The 21,566-nt window shown below is 45.7% G+C and overlaps 1 protein-coding gene across 1 annotated transcript in view; it reads right to left on the reverse strand.

The window, feature by feature from the left end:
* Positions 1 to 6,684: 6,684 nt before the first annotated feature.
* LOC149307702 (ubiquitin-conjugating enzyme E2 J2-like) overlaps positions 6,685 to 21,566 on the reverse strand; it is a 17,423-nt gene continuing 2,541 nt past the window's right edge. The window contains exons 2-7 of the mRNA XM_089534287.1: positions 15,861 to 15,991; positions 13,843 to 13,883; positions 13,608 to 13,710; positions 12,018 to 12,156; positions 11,796 to 11,876; positions 6,685 to 10,447 (exon numbers count right to left, since the gene is read on the reverse strand). Of these exons, the coding sequence (XP_089390413.1) occupies positions 10,160 to 10,447; positions 11,796 to 11,876; positions 12,018 to 12,156; positions 13,608 to 13,710; positions 13,843 to 13,883; positions 15,861 to 15,991 (783 nt within the window). The 3' untranslated portion in view covers positions 6,685 to 10,159. The remainder of the gene's footprint in view (positions 10,448 to 11,795; positions 11,877 to 12,017; positions 12,157 to 13,607; positions 13,711 to 13,842; positions 13,884 to 15,860; positions 15,992 to 21,566) is intronic.

A 21,566-nucleotide genomic window follows, 5' to 3' on the forward strand; every position in this document is an offset into this window, starting at 1 on the left:
ACACCAAGGAGATCAGGGGTTTATCCCGTGAATATCAACAAGATATCACGAAATTACACATCACGATTTCACACGCCATTAAACCAGTCGCAAAGAAGCACTACCCCATATCTTTTTACTTTCGGAATTGCGGCGAAAATGCATTTCCAACATCGTTTTATTTCCATAATTGCGGTGGTGTGAAAAGTCAATTTTGTTTGATTTGTGCTGTAATCCTCTTTTTTTATCATGTTGCCGGTTACACCCCCAAGGACCAACCAGTCCAACCCCATTCTGCCATGCAGGAACTCTCCATCAAAGCATCTCCATTGACAGATGGCCATCCAGCCTCTGTTTAAAGACCTCCAAGGAGGGAGACACCACTACACTCTGAGGAAGGAGTGTGTTCAACTGTCAAACAGCCCTTACTGTTAGGTTCCTCCTAATGTTTGAGTGGGATCTCTTTTCCTGGGGCTTGCATCCATTGCTCTGGGTCCTATTCTCTGGAGCAGCAGAAAACAAGCTTGCTCCCTCCTCAATATGACATCCCTTCAACTTGTTGAAGGGAGGAAGAGAAAGGAGAGAAGGAGGGAGGGACAGATAGGAGAGCTGGGTTCTTTGTTCCCTTTTAAAAGAGATGTTTAGGTTTGTTTTAATTTTTGCGAGACACCTCGAGTCGTAGTAGTTAAAACAAATCAAAGTGTCATTGCTGAACCAGATCTGTGGGGAGAGTTCCCTGCAGCTAGAAAATGTACTCTAAAATGACAACTGGGGGAACAAACCCACATTAAAAAACACACTGATGTTTCCATAACTGGAGATGTCAGATGACTTTGGCACAGGATCTATTTACGTTTTGGTGCCGGATAGGTGACGGTTCAGCTCTAGACACGCCAAAGCGAAGGTTGCCTGCAGACTCCCGGAGAAGGAGTGGGAAGACAGGGCTTTGGGGGCGTCAGGTGAAGGGAGGCAAGACGAGAGAGGCTTCAGTCTTTGCCACGGTCTCCAGAACCGTCTGGGTTGTTTCGCCGTGACCTGACAGATCGTCCTATTAACGTGTCATCAAGTACACTTACAGATCCCCGTCTGCAGCAAACGCAAACCGGGCCCTAAGTACGCGGCGACGCCAAAGCAAGTTAAATATTATTAACAAAGAATGGCTGACACGTAGTTTGCAAGGAATGCAAGGTAGTGATTTCGAAGGGGGGGTTAGAAAGATGATGACAGTGGGAAGGAACTTGTTAACTCTTTAATCATTTGAAATTAGAGAGCGAGAAGGCATCAAGTCACTGTCTAGGTAGTTCAGCATCATCTGGAATGGGATGCCTTGGGCGTAACAGATGTTGGATTGTCCCTCCTGGTAGACCTAGACAACATAGTGATGGCTGCTGGGAGTTGCAATCCAGCAACACCTGGAGGTAGAGAGATCTTGCAACACCTTTGAGACTAACTAAAGAAAGAAGTTAGCGGCCTGAGCATTCGTAGACTTAAGTCTACTTCCTCGGATCCAAATGCATAGGTGGTTGAAACCCTTCTTTTGTGTGTTTCCCCTCCTGCAGCAGTGGGGAATCGAGGGATTCTATCCTTAAAACAGTATGTTTCCCAGCCATGTTTGGTCCAAAGGAGGCAGGAATTAGATCTGCAGGAGGTATAGTAAAGTAGGTTCCATCCAGCTGAGCTTCAGTCAAACCTTTGCTAAAGACGGTCTAGAAGCTTACGGAATGCAACCAAAGAATAGCTGCAAGGTACTTCCTTTGCTTCTCTCTGTTGTTGTTGTTGTTAACTGCGCTCAAGTCGATCTCGACTCATGGCGACCCTATGGATGAGACAACTCCAAGACCCCATTCTGTCCTCTGCTCTGCTTAATTCCTGCAACCCCATAAAACCTATAGTAACCTCCTTAGAATCCATCCATTATCATGTGGCCTTCCTCTCTTCCTCCTTCTCTCCATTGAGTCCTTCCTTCTCATGATGTGTCCGAAGTACGACAGCCTCAGTTTGGTCACCTTGGCTTCTTCTAGGGAGGTTTCTGGCTTGATCTGCTCCAGGACCCATTGGTTTGTCCTTTTGGCTCACCGTGGGATCCTCAGCACTCTTCTCCAGCTCCACATTTCCAATGAATGGATTTCATTCCTATCTTCTTCCTTAACTGTCCAGCTCTCACATCCATACATGGTAATAGGGAATACAAACTTAAACTTCCCTAGAAATAGCAAGGGAGATGAGACAAGAGAGAGAACTGCAGAACAAGTCTGAGTACCTGCATTCTCCCTTGGACTCTCCAATGGATGGCATCCCAGCGCCACCTTCTGGGTGCATTGGTTTCTAAATAGAAAATCCATGTTGCACCAAATATCTTTATTTAGCTCCAGTAAGCAACCGCAGCAGAGATCCAACATGGCAAAGTGGTTTTGGGCATTGGGCTAGTATTAAGGAAACCAGGTTCAAATCCTCATTCAGGAATGGAAACCCACTGGGTGGCCTTAGGCAAGTCGCACTCTCTTGGCCTCAGAGGAAGGCAAAGGATTGCCAAGGAAGATCCACGGACCACGATAGTAATCTTTTGTGGATGTCTTGGGGCAGCTGTAGTGACTACATCGGGCATGAAGCCTTCTCCTGTTCCCTCATCTTCTATCTCTGGCTGCAAGAGACCCACCCATACTATCCCTACTAAAAAAAGATGGGGGACGTAAGGAATATGGCCTAAAGCAGGATGGAGAGGAGACATGTTGCCAGACTACAACGTCATGGCTAGTAGCCAAGGATAATGGCTGTTGTAGTCCAACAATTGCATCCCTATCTCACCAGATCACCATGATGAACTCATCTTCTGGCGAAACATCAGGAATAAACTCTTCCAGAACACGGCCTTGTAGTCCGAAAAACCCTCAAAAACATCAGGGAAGCCTCCAATCTCATTGGTACTGAGAGGTATACCGCATGAGGAGAGTGTACAAAGTGTACAGTGTACAAAGAGGCTGTTCCCAAACATCACGATTTGATACAAGTCCAAACGAAGGCCCAGCTCTTCCTGGGTTCTCTTGGCTAGATGTTTTTTCGGAAGCCCTTAAAAAGAAGTTGCCATCTTCCTTGCTCAAAGGAAGCGTATCTGTTCACATGCAATATGAGACATATGATAACCAGTGGGGCTGGTGGCTTCCATGTTCATGGGGGAGGTGAATCCATTCTGGGGCGTGAATATTTTGTAGGAATGGGTTCAGCGCCAATAGTAGCACATCTGCAATTCAGCCTAAAACCCAGAATAGATTCATCATTGCTCCAACATGGAAGCCACCAGTCACCACTGGTTATTGTCTCTGACATTGCACATCAATACATACAGTGCATGGAGGGTTCATCCATAACTAGAACAAATAAGAACATAGAATCACTGGCCTGTTACAGACTGCCAAAATAAAGCTGATTTGGGTCTCTTTGGAGGTATGCTGTTTAAATGATGCATGCACCCTAAGAATCCAGAAGCTGCACCAAAGCTGCACTCCAGTGCTTAGGAATGGAGTGTGGCTTTGGTGCAACCTCCGGACTCTTAGGACCCATGCATCATTTAAATAGCATACCTCCAGAGACCCGAAGCAGCTTTATTTTGGCAGTCTGTAACAGGCCATAGAATTAGAGTTGGAAGAGACAGCCAGGAAGGTGTGTGTTCCACTGTCGAACAGCCCTTACTGTCAGGACATTCCTCCTAATGTTGAGGTCGAATTTTTTTTCCTGGAGCTTGCGTCCATTGCTCCATGGACTATTCTCTGGAGCAGCAGAAAACAAGCCTGCTCCCTCAATATGACCTCCCTTCAAATACTTAAACAGGGCTATCATATCACCGCTTAACCGTCTCTTCTCCAGGCTAAACATCCCCAGCTCCCTCAGTCGTTCCTCATAGGGCTTTATAGTTTCCAGACCCTTCACCATTTTGGTGGCCCTCCTTTGGACACATGGCTCCAGTTTCTCAACATCCTTTTTGAATGCCCAGAACTGGACACAGTATTCCAAGTGTGGCCTGACCAAAGCAGAAGAGAGTGCCACTATTTCTTCCCTTGAACATACATTACCCCATTGGATCATCCTAAAGGACCCTAAAATCCAGCTTTGTTTGTAACTCCGCAGCCTGCAGAATGTCTCCACAAACTTTAACCGCAGCTCCTTGGGGAGCGGGTGGGAACTTTGGGGGGAAGCATTTGCACGTTCCTCTCCAAAGCCTCTGTGGTCCAACGTTCATTAAAGGCCTGGAGCAAGCTAGTAAACATTAGAGCCTTGTTTTGCTCTTTCTGCTCCCTAGACGCTCGGTAAACTGTGCCTAAATAAATATTTACTCCTCTTTCAAGAGAGCCCCATGTTTTCTGGTCTAACCGCTGGGTCCGTTCCAGGTGTGGAGGGATTCTTCTGCGCAGATATTGCCTTGATAAAACCAGGAACCCTTTCAATGCGAGCGAGCGGGTGAGGCGCACACATTCTGTGCATGTTCTTCGAGGCAAAACCCACATCCACCTCAGGAATGTTACCCCTTTGCTGCTGGATTAACTCAGGATTCACAGCTTCCCACGTGTAGTGTCACAGATTTGGGCTTATGCTTCCCATTCATAATGGCACAGATTGGGAAGTGCTATCAACAAGACATCCCAAGACAACTTCCAAGTGCCATGGCTAGACATATAGGCCTGTTACAGACTGCCAAAATAAAGCTGCTTTGGGTCTCTTTGGAGGCATGCTGTTTAAATGATGCATGGGTCCTAAGAATCCGGAAGCTGCGCCAAAGCTGCGCTCCAGTGCTTAGGAATGGAGTGTGGCTTTGGTGCGACCTCCGGACTCTTAGGACCCATGCATCATTTAAAGAGCATACCTCCAAAGAGACCCGAAGCAGCTTTATTTTGGCAGTCTATAACAGGCCTGGAGGCTGTTCCATCCCTGCCAACCTTCTGTAGCTCAGGACATCTTCAACCAGTGTTCTGTAGCTCATAAAAATATGCCATCCTAAGGTATCTGAAGTCTCAGCTTTGTACTTCTACAAATGCTGGGGTTTGGTCATTCAGATCCGGTACTCACAGGCTACACACCATGGGTCTGTCAAGGTTTGCTTGCTCCATGAATAGTATAGAGTCCCAGGCCTCTTAGGGGCTTAAATCCAGCCCCCCCCCCAAACTCTCCAGACAGCCATGCCTGACCCATATTTTCTAGGAGACCATCACTTGGAGGTCTCCCCATTTTTGTTTTATGGGCAACACGCAGAGGTGCCTGGTTGCCACCGTACCAATGAGTCTGTGAACTTCTACTGGGCTATCCAAGGGAGTGAACCAAGGGATAAGGTTCAACACTTTCAATAGCTCAGTTTGAGACCTGGAACATGCTCCCTGCGCTGTTAACAAAGAGCGCCACCAGCCAGAAAAGGTTTCCACCCTGAAGCCATTGGCACTGGCCCACCCCTGGAACGCCCAGCTAGAGAACTTCTCCAAAACCGGATTCAGCCCTCCGCCTGAAAGAGGCCTCCTCTCCTCATGTGAACCTCCATGTTCCAAGGCAGAATACCTCTGGATCCTACATGCCAGAAACAAACCAGGGAAGACAGCTACCTCCCCACCCTTCTGGTGGACTTCCCAGAATCCCAAATGGGATGTTCCTGGAAAGAGAATGCACAATTAAAAAGGCTTTTGATCAGCTCCAGGAGGGCAATTCTTAACATTTTTGAAAAAATAAGGTTTTAACCACACAAATTCCTGGAATTTGGAACACATTCGTGAAGCATCGGTTGAGAGAGGACACCAAGTGCCTCAGGGCTGCATGCCCTACTCCCTGAATGGGTTGTCAAACCCAGTTCGGTGTGATGGAGGCAGTGTGGTATAGCGGCTAGATGACGCTGAGGATGCAAAAGGACCCAGTGGGAATCTTACCCAGCTTCTGTGGTTTCTCTCCCTAAAACGTCAAGTCTTCATACTCCATCTGAAAGGGAACTATGCTGAATTCCTGTTACCACGCTATTGTTAGAGATGGGAACCTATGTATTAGAGCTCCAAGGCCCAACCATTCAAGGCCCTACAGGGACCCAGTGCAGTCGGCCTCATCATCCCACAATGAAGTGATGTGGGTATGTTTAACCTGGTTAAACATACCCACATCACTTCATTGTGGTATGACGGTTATGGGGTGATATGACAGACATGTTTAAGTCTTTGAAGGGGGCTCACATTGTGGATGGAACAGGCTTGTTTTCTGCTGCTCCAGAGAATAGGACACAGAGTAATGGATGGAAGCTACAGGAAAAGAGATTCCACCTCAACATTAGGCACCATGCAATATGTATCACCAAAGGCACTATTAGCCACTTGTTATGGTGGCTTTACAACCAAGTGTGATACAGCCCTTGGTCTATTGTTCCCAATCGTTCTAGGATCATTAGTTGCCCCAGCTAGCATTGCCCTTTGTCTCCTTATGTGATATACAGTCTTCTAATTCATTCAAATGCTGCTTTCTTAAGCACATCATCTCCACCACCAAAATCAGGTCATTAAAAGAAACGGACAAGATACACACGCAACATGTCTTGACAGAGGAAACAGAGACCTTTGTAGAAACAGAGATACATTACGATCATCGTGTGATGAGAGCAGATGAAGGACAACATCTAGAAGGCCCGAGCTGAACAACGGTAAATCAAAATCTGATCCAAGAAAGAAAGGAAAAGAGAAACCAACCACAAAATTTCCAAAGTGTTTTATAAATACAGATCTTAAAATCATTCCCTATCACGCCCGACTCCCCCCTCCCCTTCCCTAAGTCTCCTTTCAAAGACGTCTCCTCCGTCGTATGGACCTATCCTGTTAGTTTCAACTAATCCATACCTACTTGCAGAGAAATTGGTCAAAGCACATGTTCACTGATTATCTAAAGCTACGTGGCTCATGGGTTTATTTGATGCTTCCCGCTTGGCTGTCCACTGCCTTTAGTCTTCTGACAACAAAGAAATCATCCACAGAATCAGAAACCCAAAGATGTTTTTTAAAAAGCTACAAAACAAAAATGAAACTGGATGCCTACAATATATACATGTTTAAAGGGCTGTGTGTGGAATAGAGGGATCTCATGTGCCTAAAATCAAACAATTAATGGTGGAGTTAGAAGGAAACTTTACAACAGGGGAGGCAAAGTGAGGCATGAAGGCTGCATGTGGCCCCACATGGCAGTTTTCATGGCTGCCAGGGATCAAAAAGGGTTTGTTTGGCCCCAAACCCTCTCTAGGAAGCATGGGGACACCACTGTCACAACTTTGTAGTGTCCCGGCCAATTTAGGAAGGAAAATCTTTTTTGGAACAGGTAGTGGATTTCCATTAATAGGTTTTCTGTGGGTTTTCAGGGCTATGTGGTGATATTCTGGAATGATTTATTCCTGACATTTCACCTACAACTGTGGCTGGCGTCTTAAGATGCCAACCACAGATACAAGTGAAATATCAGGAATGAATCCTTGAAGAGTGCAGCCACATAGCCCAGAAACCCACAGAAAACTATGGACCTGAAAGCCTTCGACATCACAATTTCCATTCACTTCCTGAACCTAATGGCCTAGAGATGGGGAAAAAACCATGGCAAAATCTTTGCGATGCGCTCAGGTTTCCTACGGGGCATTTGGGGCAATTTTTTGGCAGCAAGGTCTGCTGTGGGGCTGCCATGGACCACTAGCCTTCTGCATTTGCTCATCCCTGTTTTAGGACAAAGTATTGTTTGTGTGTGGAAGGGGGCAAATGGGGGGAATTCAAAAGACAGTAGGCTTTCGACCTTGCCAATATTCCTTTGAGGAAGTCTGCAATTGGAAAGTGGGTGGCTCAAAGACAGCCACACACAACTGGAGAAGGCACTCAGATTTACCTCTGCAACAAGGCAAAGGATATGGGGAAGATTAACAGGAGAGAGAGAGACACTGGGGGGGATGTATATTTTAGGCTACAAAGCTTTTTCGAGAGGGAAACCAGTCCTATTAGGCATCACAGGGGGAATCAATAGCTTTTACAATCTAGGCCTGTTGAACTGTTAACTCTCCAAAGGTGTGGACAAACAGAGAACAGATGCCAGGGCTCAATCCACAGCTGTCTTGTTCTGCCAGGCTTGCAAGACCCATTGTGGAGATGTCAGCCATGAATGGCAAAGTTTGCAAGAGATCTCTTTTTGGACTGTACCTCTCAAAATCTGGGGATTCTGGAAGGCACAGCTCCAAAAAAAAAAAGTATTCTGCAGACAACACTAAAAATGCAACTTTACCCTGTATTGGACTTAATGGATGGACAGAGTGTTCAGTACTTGATGCTCATGGTGGGAATTCAGGCTACCAAGGAGCCCACTGTATGTCTGATGTCTGCTCACCCCTGGCAAAAGAAACCTCCCAAAATAAAAACCCTTGTTAGGCTCCATCTATCCTCCCACCTTACTTGTTTTCTGCTCAAAGAGTCTACTTCTCCAACTCAAAGGAAGAAGCACTGAAAACACACAAGGACAGTTCCTTTTCTAAAAGTGGTGCAATCCAGAAGATCTACCCCTTTTTCCAAACCAAACCAACTACTCAGAGGCAAGCCAGCAAAGAGGTCTTTGGGGGTGACCAAAGCTGGAAAAGGCAGAGGCTGGTGAAGAAGGAGATGCTACTACAGCAATCTGTCTTTTACTTTAAACCCCTTTGATTGATAGCAGGGATGGAGAACCTGTACCTTCCCAATGCTGTTGGACACCAGCTCCCATCAGCCCCAAACAGCACGGCCACATCATCCCTTGTTGTTGGCCAACAGCGCAGGTTGTCCATCCCTGAGGTTTAGATGTTTGTCCTCTTAAGATCTCTCATGCTCTACCAGGACCGCAAAGGCCTTAAAACTGACCAAAGCAGGCCAGAAACCAGCATCTTGTTTCAACTTATGTTTGAAAGACAAGCCTCTTTCCTTTAAAGAGGGGGAGAAGGGGGGAAAGAAGCATAACCTTTAAAAACCTGCCCAAGGACCCCAATTTCACAGCCTAACATGCCTAACCCCAAAGGAATTAATTGAATATTCCTTCCCAAACTACTACCTCCTTCTAGATTTTTATTCCCATTTAACATCCTTGGGAAAGCTCTACTGCAAGTCAACAATGACACCTGGCGGCCACCTGCAAAACTCAACATGATTCCATCCTTAACACTGCCATGTTGTTTTGTTGTTGTTGTTGTTGTTGGGGAGGGATAGAACATTGTTCTTATAACTCTCTGTTAAACACACACAGCAAAAGGATGGCCAGAATCTGCACAATTTTAGCTTCCCACCCAACACGTCTCTCAGTGACTGGAAGCAAGGTAAAGCTTGTCTTAGAGCAGGACCTTGAAATAAAAAACTAGCCTCATTATAACTTAAAGAGCAAAAAGGATGCACACTTTTGAATGGCCACTGCTAAACCCTGCAAAGGGCTTTCAGTCCCCATGATCACTAGGATTAGCAGGAAACCCATCGTTTCCTTTCATGAAACCAACCGAGTGCCAAGATTCACAAATGCCAGGTTCTCGGGTGGGAGGTTGAAAATAGGACATACACATCAAATGTCTTAAAAGTAAATGTGAAGGCAGTCCTTTTCATCTACAACAGGGATGGGAAAAGTGCAGCCTGTGGATAAGAGGCGGGTGGAAGGACTGAACACAAGCAACCCTCTCTAGGTTCGGCTTGTTTCCAGCTGCCACCTTCCACACCATGGAGCCTCTCATGGTGTCACTAAACGTGTGAGTGATTCCACATTAACAACAAAGGACTTTAAGGACCTCAGAAGTGGTTCAGTGCTTTTCTTTTTGAAAGAAAATTAACAACATAAAAAGATGCTACTTGTAGACCAGTAACATTTTAAGATATTGCCAATTTATCTCTTTTAAAAATCAAGGTTTTTCTCTCCCCTGGGGTTGCACTTCCTTTCGCCTATCTATCCCAAATGCATCATCTTCAGAACTGAAAAATTGTCTTTTCTCTTCCTCATCTAAATTAAACCCATGAGCCAAACCAGTCTATTTCATTTTTACCTGTACATCACGATATTTTTTCCCAGCGCTGGGGAGGGGTATGAGACCCAAGAGTCCCAAATGCTTTTGTTGTTGTTGTTGTTTTGGCTCCTGCCCCTACTGCTAATTTTGGTCTTGGAACCGGTGGTTTTGGTTGGTTTGTGTTTTTTAAGCGCATCACTCTTGCGCTATGCTTCTCAGAACGTACTTCACTGTATAGGCAAAGGCCGCGAAACCAACAATAACAAACAAGTTCGCCAAAGCTCCACCCAGGAGTCCGTGGTTCCGGTTGGCCTGCTGGAGGCCGGGGTGGTTGTTGGCAGCAGCCAAGGGCACATGCCCGTTAAGAAGTGGGACGCCATTCTGGCCGTGGTGGGCATCCCCATCAGGGACGACATCCGGAAGCGGAAGAGTCGGTGGCCGGCTGTGGAGGTCTTCTCGTGCCTTTTGTTTCTGCTTGATTTCCTAGGATGGGAAGGGACAAAGCGAGAAATATGGGGTTGAGATCACTGATCAGCAAAATTAGATCCCGTTGAGACGAAGGGGAGTACGCCAGGTGATAGAATAAACTGTCTCTGTCATTTTTTAATCCTCTTACAAAATACAAAACCTAACACAGAATACAAAAAACTGCTAAGATTAATGGCATTCCAAAACTTGTACCATGAAGGAAACCATCCTGCATCGATATGCCAGCTGAGGCACCCTTACACATCTGCCACAGAAGCTCTGCGCATTACAGAGCCTCCTAGGGAAAAGGGAGTATCCTTCGATATATGAAGTTATTGGTTGTCAAGTGGACTTTGACAAATGGCAGCCCTATGAATAAGAGCCCTCCAAGATCCTTCCTCTATGCTCACATCTTGCACATCATGACTGTGGCTGCCTTGATAGAATCAATCCACCTGACATGAGCTCTCCCACTTTTCCTGCTTCCTTTGAGCATTATGTTCTTTACCAAAGAGACCTGTCTTCTCAAAGTATTATGGTTTCACTGTTTAAATCATCTCCACTTCTAGTGGGAGTTCAGGCTTGATCTGCTCTAGGACCCTTTAATTGCCTTTTTAGTGGTCTATGTAGAACTCTCCTGCAGCACCACTTTTCAAATGAGTTAATTTTTTCACCTGTCAGTTTTCTTCACTGTCCAGCTATCACACCCAAACACTGAAATCAGAAATGCTATGGCCTGGATGATTCTGACTTTAGGATTCAATGATGTGGTATGATACATACACACATACCCACACAGTTCATGCAGGTATAGGCCAAGAAATGAGAAAATGCACTCCACATCACAATCAAGACAGCCCCAAAGTTCTGCAATGTAAGGGAAGGTTGGACGCAATGGCTAGGTTACCATTTCAGATTCTGTGACCATACACAAACCTACAATTTTAAGGCTATGATGTCAAGCTAGCAATCCACTGAAGACTTCTCAACTGATTAAAATACCTTGGGCCCCTTATAAAGTATATTCTCTCCCCCCCCCCCACCTTACTAAATATGTATGTATGGGGTTTCTTCCTACTATATCTATCAAATGCTGCATCTTCCATAAAAGGCCAGATTAAACATGTAACAAGGAAGCCTTCAACCAAGGTCTGCCTTCCAGATATGCAGGACTACAACTGTCATGTCTGGCTGAAAATAATGGGAATTGTAGTCTAACACAGCAGGAAAGCACCAAGTTTCTGGGAAACTGTAATTAAAAAAACAACTATTAGGAGATTGGGAACATTAAGGCTAAATATCCAGGCAGGTGGAAATTCATCTCCTGTATGGCTAATGCTATCTTCCAAATGTGCCACCTTACCTCCACCACATCAGGGAATAATTCACAGAAGACTTTGTCTTTGACGTTAAATGCTAAACTCTGTGAAGCAAGCTGCCTTTTCTGTGGAGAGAAAGGGACAAAGGAGGAGGAGATCAGTTTGAAATCAGCATTTTATAAACAGATAACACTTCTACATTTCCTCTGCAATCTATTTGGGGGTTTGGGGGGTGGCGGGGAGGACAATTGGGGGATGTTACTCACTGTGAACTCTGATGTTTCTATACTGCCCAAAGTGGGACCTTTTTCAACCATAAAACTAAGAAGGCCTGTTAGGATTGTAGAGACTGACCAAGCCGGATTCCATGTGTCAGGATGAAAGTCAGTGATCGAAAGACATAATCTGCAAGGAAAACCGCAGCCAAAGTTACCACAAAGGAGAAAATGAAGGGGCAAGAAACATTTAACTGTCAAGAGCCATATTTCCTCATAAGTAGTGTGTAATTACTCTTGGCAGCAGTCTGATCTCAACCACTTTCAGATGACATTTGAAAGCAGAAATCAAACTTAAGGTCACAGGTTTCCTCTCCTTGGAGTAATACGAAGCATTTCCACACTAGGTTTATCAGATGCTACCATTTGCTAACCCCTGGAATGATATACAGTATTGCCAAGGAAGGTATATCAGATGTTAAGAATGGCCCCGATGCTGTAACCATGGTTAAGCAGGTACTTCAGGAACTTGGGCAATTCTTCCTCCTCTGCATCACACATAATTTCCCTCTTCCTCTTCCATTCTGTGACTGGTTAATTTCATCTGGCCGCTCTTACAGTGGTTCAGTTGTAACTACCCACAACTCAGGGCTGAGGATTCAAATCCCATCTCAGGACATCTGAAGAGGCCACAAGAGCTTGTAAATGTTCTACAAAAGCAAGGATCCAATACCCAATCTCCACATAAAAAGCATCCCATGAAGCAAAACTGGGAAATTCCAAGAACCTGGGAAGCCAGAGTAGACGACAACTGACAAGATGGATCACCGAAAGGCCTGTTATGCTGTGTTGATCCCTATAGTTTTAGCAATTTTCTATAACTGGTCTTTATATATAAATGGCTCACTCAAGATCAAGCCACCCTCAAATACTTGGCATTACAACTTTGCATTACAACCAGTATAGCTCACAGCAGTATGTATTATGACTGGATAAACACACACACACACACCCTGCCTTGCTCACAACTGTTGTGAGGAGCACAGTTAAATCCCTCACGGAAGAGGGAAGCCTGTAGAGTGGATGAGTGGGAGAGGACATCGCCATCCATGACCACCACTTTGACTCTGTAAGCCCTGGAACCAGTACAACCGAGAGAAGATAAAAGGTTTCATTGGTCCTATACAGACAGGCCAAAATAAAGCTGCTTTGGGTCACTTTGGAGGTATGCTGTTTCAACGATGCATGTGTACTAAGAGTCCAGAAGCTGTACTCTAATCCTTAGGACTGGATCATGGCTTTGGCGTGGCTTCTGGACTCTTAATACGCATGCATCATCAAAACAGCATACCTCCAAAGTAACTCGAAGCAGTTTTATTTTGGCCTGTCTGTATGGGGCCTTTGCAAAGAAACTGAGGACCATCTTAAGCCAACACAGCAGACAAAGAACACTGCTCAGAGCTATGTTGACCACAACGGACTGAGAATCCAGATCAGTGTTGTATATTCCTTTGAAGCAGGGATGATGAATGCTTTGCCAGGACTGGAGTGTAGCAATACCTGGAGGGCCATGGGGGTCTCTCACCCCTACTTTAAAGTCATTGACCATAAAAACCAGGATAGCGTATGGAAACGACTTACCTTGTGTTGCATTTAAATCTTCCATTTGGTGTTATCATATAAATACTAGGAGGTTTAAAGGGGAATTCTCTTGGGAAAATAAGTTTCCCGTGGTAATAGCCACCTAAAACAAGAAGAGAGAAAGAAGGCTTTACTTCACAGTGCGGGAGGGGCTGGTTAATATACAGTGCTTGAAACTTAAAAGGGCTGGCAGATTTGGAGGGAAGAGTATTTCAAAGTACAAGTTATGGTTTACCTTCATACGGCGTCATCTCAGGTCCCCGTACAACGTAGTGCCTAAAGGAACAAAGGAAGCATCTGTTATATATGACAAGTTTCCAATCAATAAATAAATTAAAAGGTGGTAGGGAAGGAGGAGCAAAAAGATAGACTCACTTCAGCTAGGTCACTATAGCCAGGTATGAAAGAACTCTGCAGGTTGAGCAACTTTACTGGTGATGGTTGTTAGCTATCTTGAGGTTTTATCATGGGAATACAGAGTTGCTGTGAGAGCTAGCATGGTCCTGCAACTTTAATTCTTCAAAGATCTTTGAGCAGGACAAGGTACTGCAAATCTCTATCAAGTGGGATGAAGGTACCCATCATCTCTCACCTTCCAAAGCCCAACTTTCAACAGCTGTCCCCTCCCAACATAGTTCTTGCCTTGGAGGCAAGAGGAGTGGCACGGAAGAGTGTTTAGCCCTGATTTTGTCCTGGAAACCTGTGGCTGAAAGCTGGAGTTTGGAAGGTGAAGTACAAGTACTTCCATCTGACTTGATGGAGCATACCTTGTCCTGCTCCAAAATCTATGGCCCTATACAGACAGGCCAAAATAAAGCTGCTTCAGGTCATTTTGGAGTTATGGTGTTTCACTGATTCATGCATCCTAAGAGTCTACAAGCTGCACTAAAGCTGCACTCCAGTCCTTAGGACTGGAGCGTGGTTTTGGTGGGGCTTCTGGACTCTTAGGACCCATGTATCATTTAAACAGCATACTTCCAAAGTGACTCGAAGCAGCTTTATTTTGGCCTGTCTGTATCAGGCCTATGAATGATTTAAGATACGTGTGTCTTGTTTCACATCTGACCTGACAACCCAAGGAAAGCCGGGGGAGAAAACCAAGGATGGGAAATATACGGTCCCCCAGAAGTTGCCAGACTAGAAATCCCATTAGCCCTGGTCAACATAGAAGGGATGACACAAGAAGCAGCCCTGCTTCATCTACAGGCTTACGTGTCCCACATCCCTGACAATAAATGTAACACATACAAACACAGCCAACTGGAAGACAAGTGGCCGACTGCCAGCAGTACACTCTGTGCTGGCTGCTCCACTTTCGGCATGAATGCCCAGGGATCAGATTATGCTATTAACAGCAAGCCTGAAGAAAGAGAAGCATGGGCACCCAAAGGAAGGAAATCTCCCTTGGCCCAGGATCCAAATTCAGTGTCAGAGAATTTATTGCAAGAGGATGTCTTGATACAAACAAAAATGGCCAAAAAGTAGAGTCAAGAATACCACCAAAATTTTGCTTAATGCTGTAGGAACATAGCCGTTTGAGCTTTTGGACAAGAGGAGGGAAGCAGGAGAAAAAGCAAACTGTTCAGATTGAAGTGTTTAAATTAAAACAGTCCTTGTTGCTTCAGTAAGAGGGTAGGAAAATAGTAATAATTCATTTTTTTAAAAAATGAATAATTAATAGTGTAAAGTTGAAGTTATTTTTATGGTGTAATTCTACAGGACAGTGCTATTGCTTTCTGCAGAACAAGTCAAAAAGCAATGAAGGACAGAAACCCAAAGAAAACTATGGCAATGGATACAGAAGTTCTTTAGCATACTTAAGCAAGATCCAAAGGATCAAAAAGAAGTTTAAAAACTGTAAGGACTGTACAATAGGAAACACAAATGTGAAAAATGTATATTGTTTATTTTTGTCTGTTTGTTAAAGGTTTAAACCATAGTTTAAACCAGTGGTTCCCAATCTCTGGCCTGCCAAGGATTTTGGACTTCGGCTCCCAGAATCCTAGGCCATTAGCTAAGAGGGCTGAGGCTTCTGGGAGTTGAAGTCCAAAACCTGGAGGAGCAAAGTTTGGGAACCACTGGTTTAAGCCAACACAACTGAAAGCAGCCAAGCTTTGGGGAAAGGCTGGGAAACCACTCAGCAATGGAGTTCTGCATTAATGGTGTGATCGTCCAGAGAATCCCATAGGGCTGCCTGGGTCTCTGAAAGGCTGAGGTTCCCAATGCATTCTACTGGCTTGTCACCATCCTTACCATTCAAGTATATTTGAGGGCAGAGGCTCAGCACATATATAAGGCACTGGATCTTTTTTGATGCGCAGGTAGTCCTGTTTGAGTCTCTGGGTGGCGGTTGTGGGTGCTCGCTTGTTACTGGTGCTGGTCATCTGCAGACAAACAGAAAAACATTGTATGAGCATTACATCCACATCTCCAAATTCTATGCACAGCAGGGCCAACTGGCAAGCAAAGTTTCTCACTACCAGGCAATCCTCACCCCTCCATGCTCTCACTAGTTATGCCAGCAAACCACCCAGAGCCCAATGACTGAAAGGAAGAAGGAACAGGTGGATGATGATGATGATGATGATGATGATGATGATGATGATGATGATTTATTTCTATCCCACATCTCCCATAAGATCGAGAAAAAGACTCCTAACACACTTCCCACCAGATGTAGGTGCCAAGACTGTAAAAAGAGATTGACTTATTGGCACTGCGTGTGCATGTGCGCACATGCCTTCAAGTCACCCGTCGACTTATGGCGACCTCATGAATTTGAGAGGGTTTTCTTAGGCAAGGAATAATTTGAGGTGGTTTTGCCAGTTCCTTCCTCTGACAGAGAGCCTGCAGCATCTGGCATTTATTGGTGGCTGTACCCACATGCAATAAAAGGGCGCATACTTCTGTCGTGTTGCACGACAGGTAAAAAACCAACACGGCTTTTCCCACAGAAGCTCAAGGACTAATTATGGAGAAAGAATGGCAAAGAGGTTCACACAAATGCAAAGAGCTTTCTCAAACTGCGGGCTCTGGGTCTACAGTTGTGAGCAACCACAGATTGTCATGCTATGTGTTATTGAATGACGGTGATATGAACAGCCACACCAGTGTGTCTGTGCTCACATCGCCACCATTTAATAATGAGGCGGGATCATTAGTGTTTTCTTCCTATCCATAGAGATCCCATAATGGAACCGCAACAGATCTAAAGGTCCTGTTGTATAAGGAAACATTTTAAGTGCCTGTATCTTTCATACAAACTACTTCTTGGAATTTGGGGAAAAGACATTCTGGGCACATGCTAAAATGTTCAGTAAATCCTTGGCTGGACATTTCTAAGCTGTTGTGATCACAATGGCTGATTGTTACAACTAAGAATCAGCACTGCTAATCCCATAGTAATAAACACACCTCTCCTCCCACATCCAGAAACCATCCAAACGCTTTCCAAGGGACCATGAACCTCCCACTCCATTTTAGCCTCGTGACCCTCCATCTCTTGCTGTTGTGTGCCTTCAAGTTGTGTCCAACGTCTGGCAACCCTATCATGGGGATGTGGCTTTCCAATGTTGCGGGGCTGCAACTCTCAACCGTCTAGTCAGCACAGCCAACGCTGAAGGATGGTGGGAGTTGTAGTCCCATATCTGGAGGGTCACCAGTTTCCCACAGGCTGTCCCATCATCAAGTTCCCCAAGGCTAACTAGACTCTTTAAAAAGGAACATCCCAAGCCCAAGAACCTTTGTGCAGAAACTAGAAAAGTTTCAGAACAACTCCTAGAGTCTCCCAGCCAGCTAGTGATACCAGATATATCTGTAATGTGCTGCATCAAAACATGAGATGCAAAGGTTGAGCTGTGTCCTTCCTATTCCACAGTCCAATAAGGCAGCAGGGCTGGGGAATCTGACCTTCCAGATATTGTTGGACTATAGCTCCTGTAATTCCTTATTATCCCTTGGCACTGTGGACTGGAATGTCTGGGAGTTTGCCAACCAAAACATCTAGTAACCAAAAACTCTCCATCCTTGCCATAAGATGTGAGATTTGGGGATGTGGGTGGGGAATCTCTTGTAGATGAGGTCAAGGAGAGAGATAGCAGAAGGCAGTGGGGTGTGTTGTCATCTGGCTTTTGGGAGGGTTTCATGAATGATGGAGGAACCATCCCAGTGAGATTATCCTCTCAAACCAATGAATTATGCTTGTAGGGCTTTGTTTTTCTGGAATCCTGAGATTCATTCCCTGAAACTGGGTACAGAAGAATAATAGGATTCTGAACGGGAGGATTTGCTTTGAATATGTGAAATCACAATCCTTCCACATCAGTATCCACTCCTAGTTACTGCAAGGCGTCTTCATTTCATAAGTATCCTAGGCGCGGTACAGTCAGGGAAAGACATCATGAAGGTTCCTTTTCTTGAATGCAGAGCCCCCAGACCGCCAGTCCCCAAAGCTGGATGGGGCAACTATACTGGGGGGAGTGAACACAGCTTATGTGGGGCCATATCTTATCCCCAGCACCCATTCCGCCATCTCGCAGGATGCCCTAAAGAGAGAGCCACTGCATGGGCGGCTGCAAATGTGGCATTTTTGTTTTGTTTTGCCGGCTGCAGACTGCGCATGTGCAGTCGCCAGCCCAGACCTTTTAAATGACTCCTGCCAAGTGATCAGCTGATGTTGGCATCCCTGTCCACCTGTGCAGTGCAAGTGCCACCGACATCATGGATGCCCCCTTTCCCCTGTGACCCACACTCCTAGTCACCCTGCAATGCGCAGCCACAACTGCCGCCGCTGCTGCAAGGAAGGTCCCATGAACCACTTCGATGTCCACGCAGGCTGAAGAGAATGAAAAGAAGGAAGAAGGGGAGGCTGCGAGGGATGCCCTGGCAGATTTCTTTCTCACAGGGAGAATCTGAGGCATGGCCCCTCCTCCATCTGTGATGTCAGGGTAGATTGTAGTGTGACAGCATAAGCACCTGAATAAATGTATCCCATTATCCACAGTCTGTGTATGCCTATCATTCATGTTCTGTTCTGTGGGCAGTCTTAGCAAAGTGCCTGAGGGACACAAACACAAACACCTGGCACCTGTTGCAGAAACATACAACAGCTCCAACAATATATCAATTCCCCTCGAATTCTGGTTTCCGTACCCATTTGATTGTAACAACTGGAAGCCCAGAGAGCATCTATTGGGAGACAGATTCAAACTGCTCCTCTGAGGGTCTCCATTGGCTTGGAGCCACCTCGGCCCAACTGCCCTCAGCCACAAGTACCCATAAATGCCCCTGCGGAACTGTGCAGGTCTCCAGGGCGGTGATCAGCATGGCAGGACAACGCAGGAGGGTCCCAAACCGGATCGCCTACAAGACTGATGAAGAGGTTGGGATCCTCCTGCAACCCCTGATACCAGAGGCAGCCACTCGGAGGGTGATGGCCAGCATCAACAAGCCAAGAGTGGTTAAGAGGTGCACACCCCTCTCCTAACCATCCTCTTTGTCTTTCTCCTGCAGAGAAAGGAGCTGGCTGGAGCAGAGGTTGTCTGTGCTGGAGGATGGTCAGCGGAGGATGTTGGAGGCCATGCACACGCTCCAGCAAACCATGCAGGCCATCCTCCAACGAATGCTAGAGTCCAAAACACCTGAAGGGCCAGAATTTGGACAGTGCTGCTTTAGGGGAACAGTGAGGCGCACATGTTGGGAGGAGAGAAGGGAAAGGGTGGGAAGGACAGGGCTGGGAAGCAAGGCTTAACCTTGGGAGAGAAGATGGTGCCTCTAGGGAACATCATGGGGCTCAATGCCTTCTCAGTGGTCATTGTGCCTACCTCCCTTTCCCTCTCTACTTCAGTGACCCTAAAGCAAACCTATCACAAGGTTTTTCTTGCCAAGACTTGACTTTTGCCATCTTCCGAGGCTGAGACTTGGCCAAAGTCCCCAGTGGATTTCAATGGACAAGTAAGGATTGGATCCGGAGTCACAGTCCAATGCTCAAACCACTGTACCATGCTGGATCCATGTTGTTTAACCTTCTCTCAAACATGAGAATATAGGATGCCACATCTGGGATTTGCTGACATGGGTTTGTTACTAGGTACTTGCTAGGACACAAATGACACATCCAAGTGTCTCCAAACCTTCAGCAGGGACAACTCATATTTAGCAGACAAAACACCTACTTTTTCCAAGTATGAAATTTCCACATCCAGAGCAATGTACCTCTGAGTAACCGATTCTGGGAACAAACAATGGCAAGGAAGGCTGCCTTCACCAGCCAGGTATGAGATTCCCAGAGGCACCTGACTGAGCCCTGGATGGGGAATTGGTTTGATGGAACGCAGCAGCTAGGAATGCAATCCGGAGATGCGGAAGAAATGTTATCTGGAGACAGGTGCTAAGAGAAGGCCTTCATTGTCATGATTCACTTGCGTGGGGTATCCAATGGGACGCTTCCATCAACAGGATACTAGACTAGACAAGCCACTGATGTGGGTTAGCAAGGAAGCTATTACAAAGGATTAGGAACATTCCCAGGAACAGGACCTGCATGTTTTGGAGACGTCACAATTCTGAATACCAAGTGATGCAGAAAAACCCTGTTAGGAATAGCAGATCAAATCCCTATTCGGGGTCCAGTTAAGGTGCACTTAGGAGTACAACAACACTGAAAGACTAATGGACTGTGGTCAGTTGGTGAGTCTCACAACTCACACTAGCTTTGAACCCAAGTCTTCCAACTCTGGGTCTAACGTTAGACCCCAAAACACTACACAGGCTCTCCTACTTACAGGACAAAACTAGACTGGCTGGGGGATTCTGGGAGCAGCCATAAAACGTCCAACCTGCGCTTATGAAACAATGCAAAAGCTTCATCTCTGGTTCCAAAGGCCTGTTACAGACTGCCAAAATAAAGCTGCTGCAGGTCTCTTTGGAGGTATGCTACTTAAATGACGCATGGGTCCTAAGAGTCCAGAGGTCATCCCAAAGCCACACTCCATTCCTAAGCACTGAGTGCAGCTTTGGTGCAGCTTCCGGATTCTTAGGATGCATGCATCATTTAAACAGCATGCCTCCAAAGAGACCCAAAGCAGCTTTATTTTGGCAGTCTGTAACAAGCCATAGGCTTGGTCACAGATATGGAAGCAAACACACTCTGGCATGACCAGGTATCTCTCAACATGGTGCAGCGTTATCATATTGGAAATGGAGTCAGAAAGATGTTTTTATTAGCCTTACCATTAAGATTTGAAACACCTGAAGTGGCCATTTTTTTCCTAATAGTGTCAAGTCACAGTTAAAGGCAAATCTTGCTAATATATTGGGCTACAGACAGGCCAAAATAAAGCCACTTCGAGTCACTTTGCAAGTATGCTGTTTAAATGATACATGCGCCCTAAGAGTCCAGAAGAGGCCTAAGGACTGGAGCATGGCTTTGGTGCAGCTTCCAGACTCTTAGGACGCATGCGTCATTGAAACACCATACCTCCAAAGTGACCCGAAGCAGCTTTATTCTGGCCTGTATGTATAGGGCCCATAGCCTTTTTTCAATTGCCAGTGTGCAGGGAACCCTAAAAAACATATTTACACTACCATTTATTAAGTGCACAGTAGCCCTAGGCCTAAAAAAGTGGCAACGGTATAAAATGGTTGCCAAAATAGGTCACGGAAACAAGTGTGGATAACAAAATGGCACTGCAGTATATAACTGCAAAGCACTCTGAAGTGCCTTAAAATGAGATATGCCTGTGTGATGTTCGTTGTTGTTGTTGTGTGGCTTTGCATTGTGTTGGACTTACGGTGACCAGGAGGCGAACCTATCATGGGGTTTTCTTGGCAGGTTTCTTCAGCGGTGGTTTGCAGCACCTAGGAGATGGCTTTATATAACCAGACCATTAACCCAGTGCTTGGGGAAATTCCTAAATCCCTCAACCAACATGGCCTAGAAGACTCTGGAAATCGCAGTAT

The sequence above is a fragment of the Sceloporus occidentalis genome, unplaced genomic scaffold, assembly GCF_023333645.1.
Source record: "Sceloporus occidentalis isolate IW3139 unplaced genomic scaffold, rSceOcc1.0.p SCAF_8, whole genome shotgun sequence".
Taxonomy (NCBI): domain Eukaryota; kingdom Metazoa; phylum Chordata; class Lepidosauria; order Squamata; family Phrynosomatidae; genus Sceloporus; species Sceloporus occidentalis.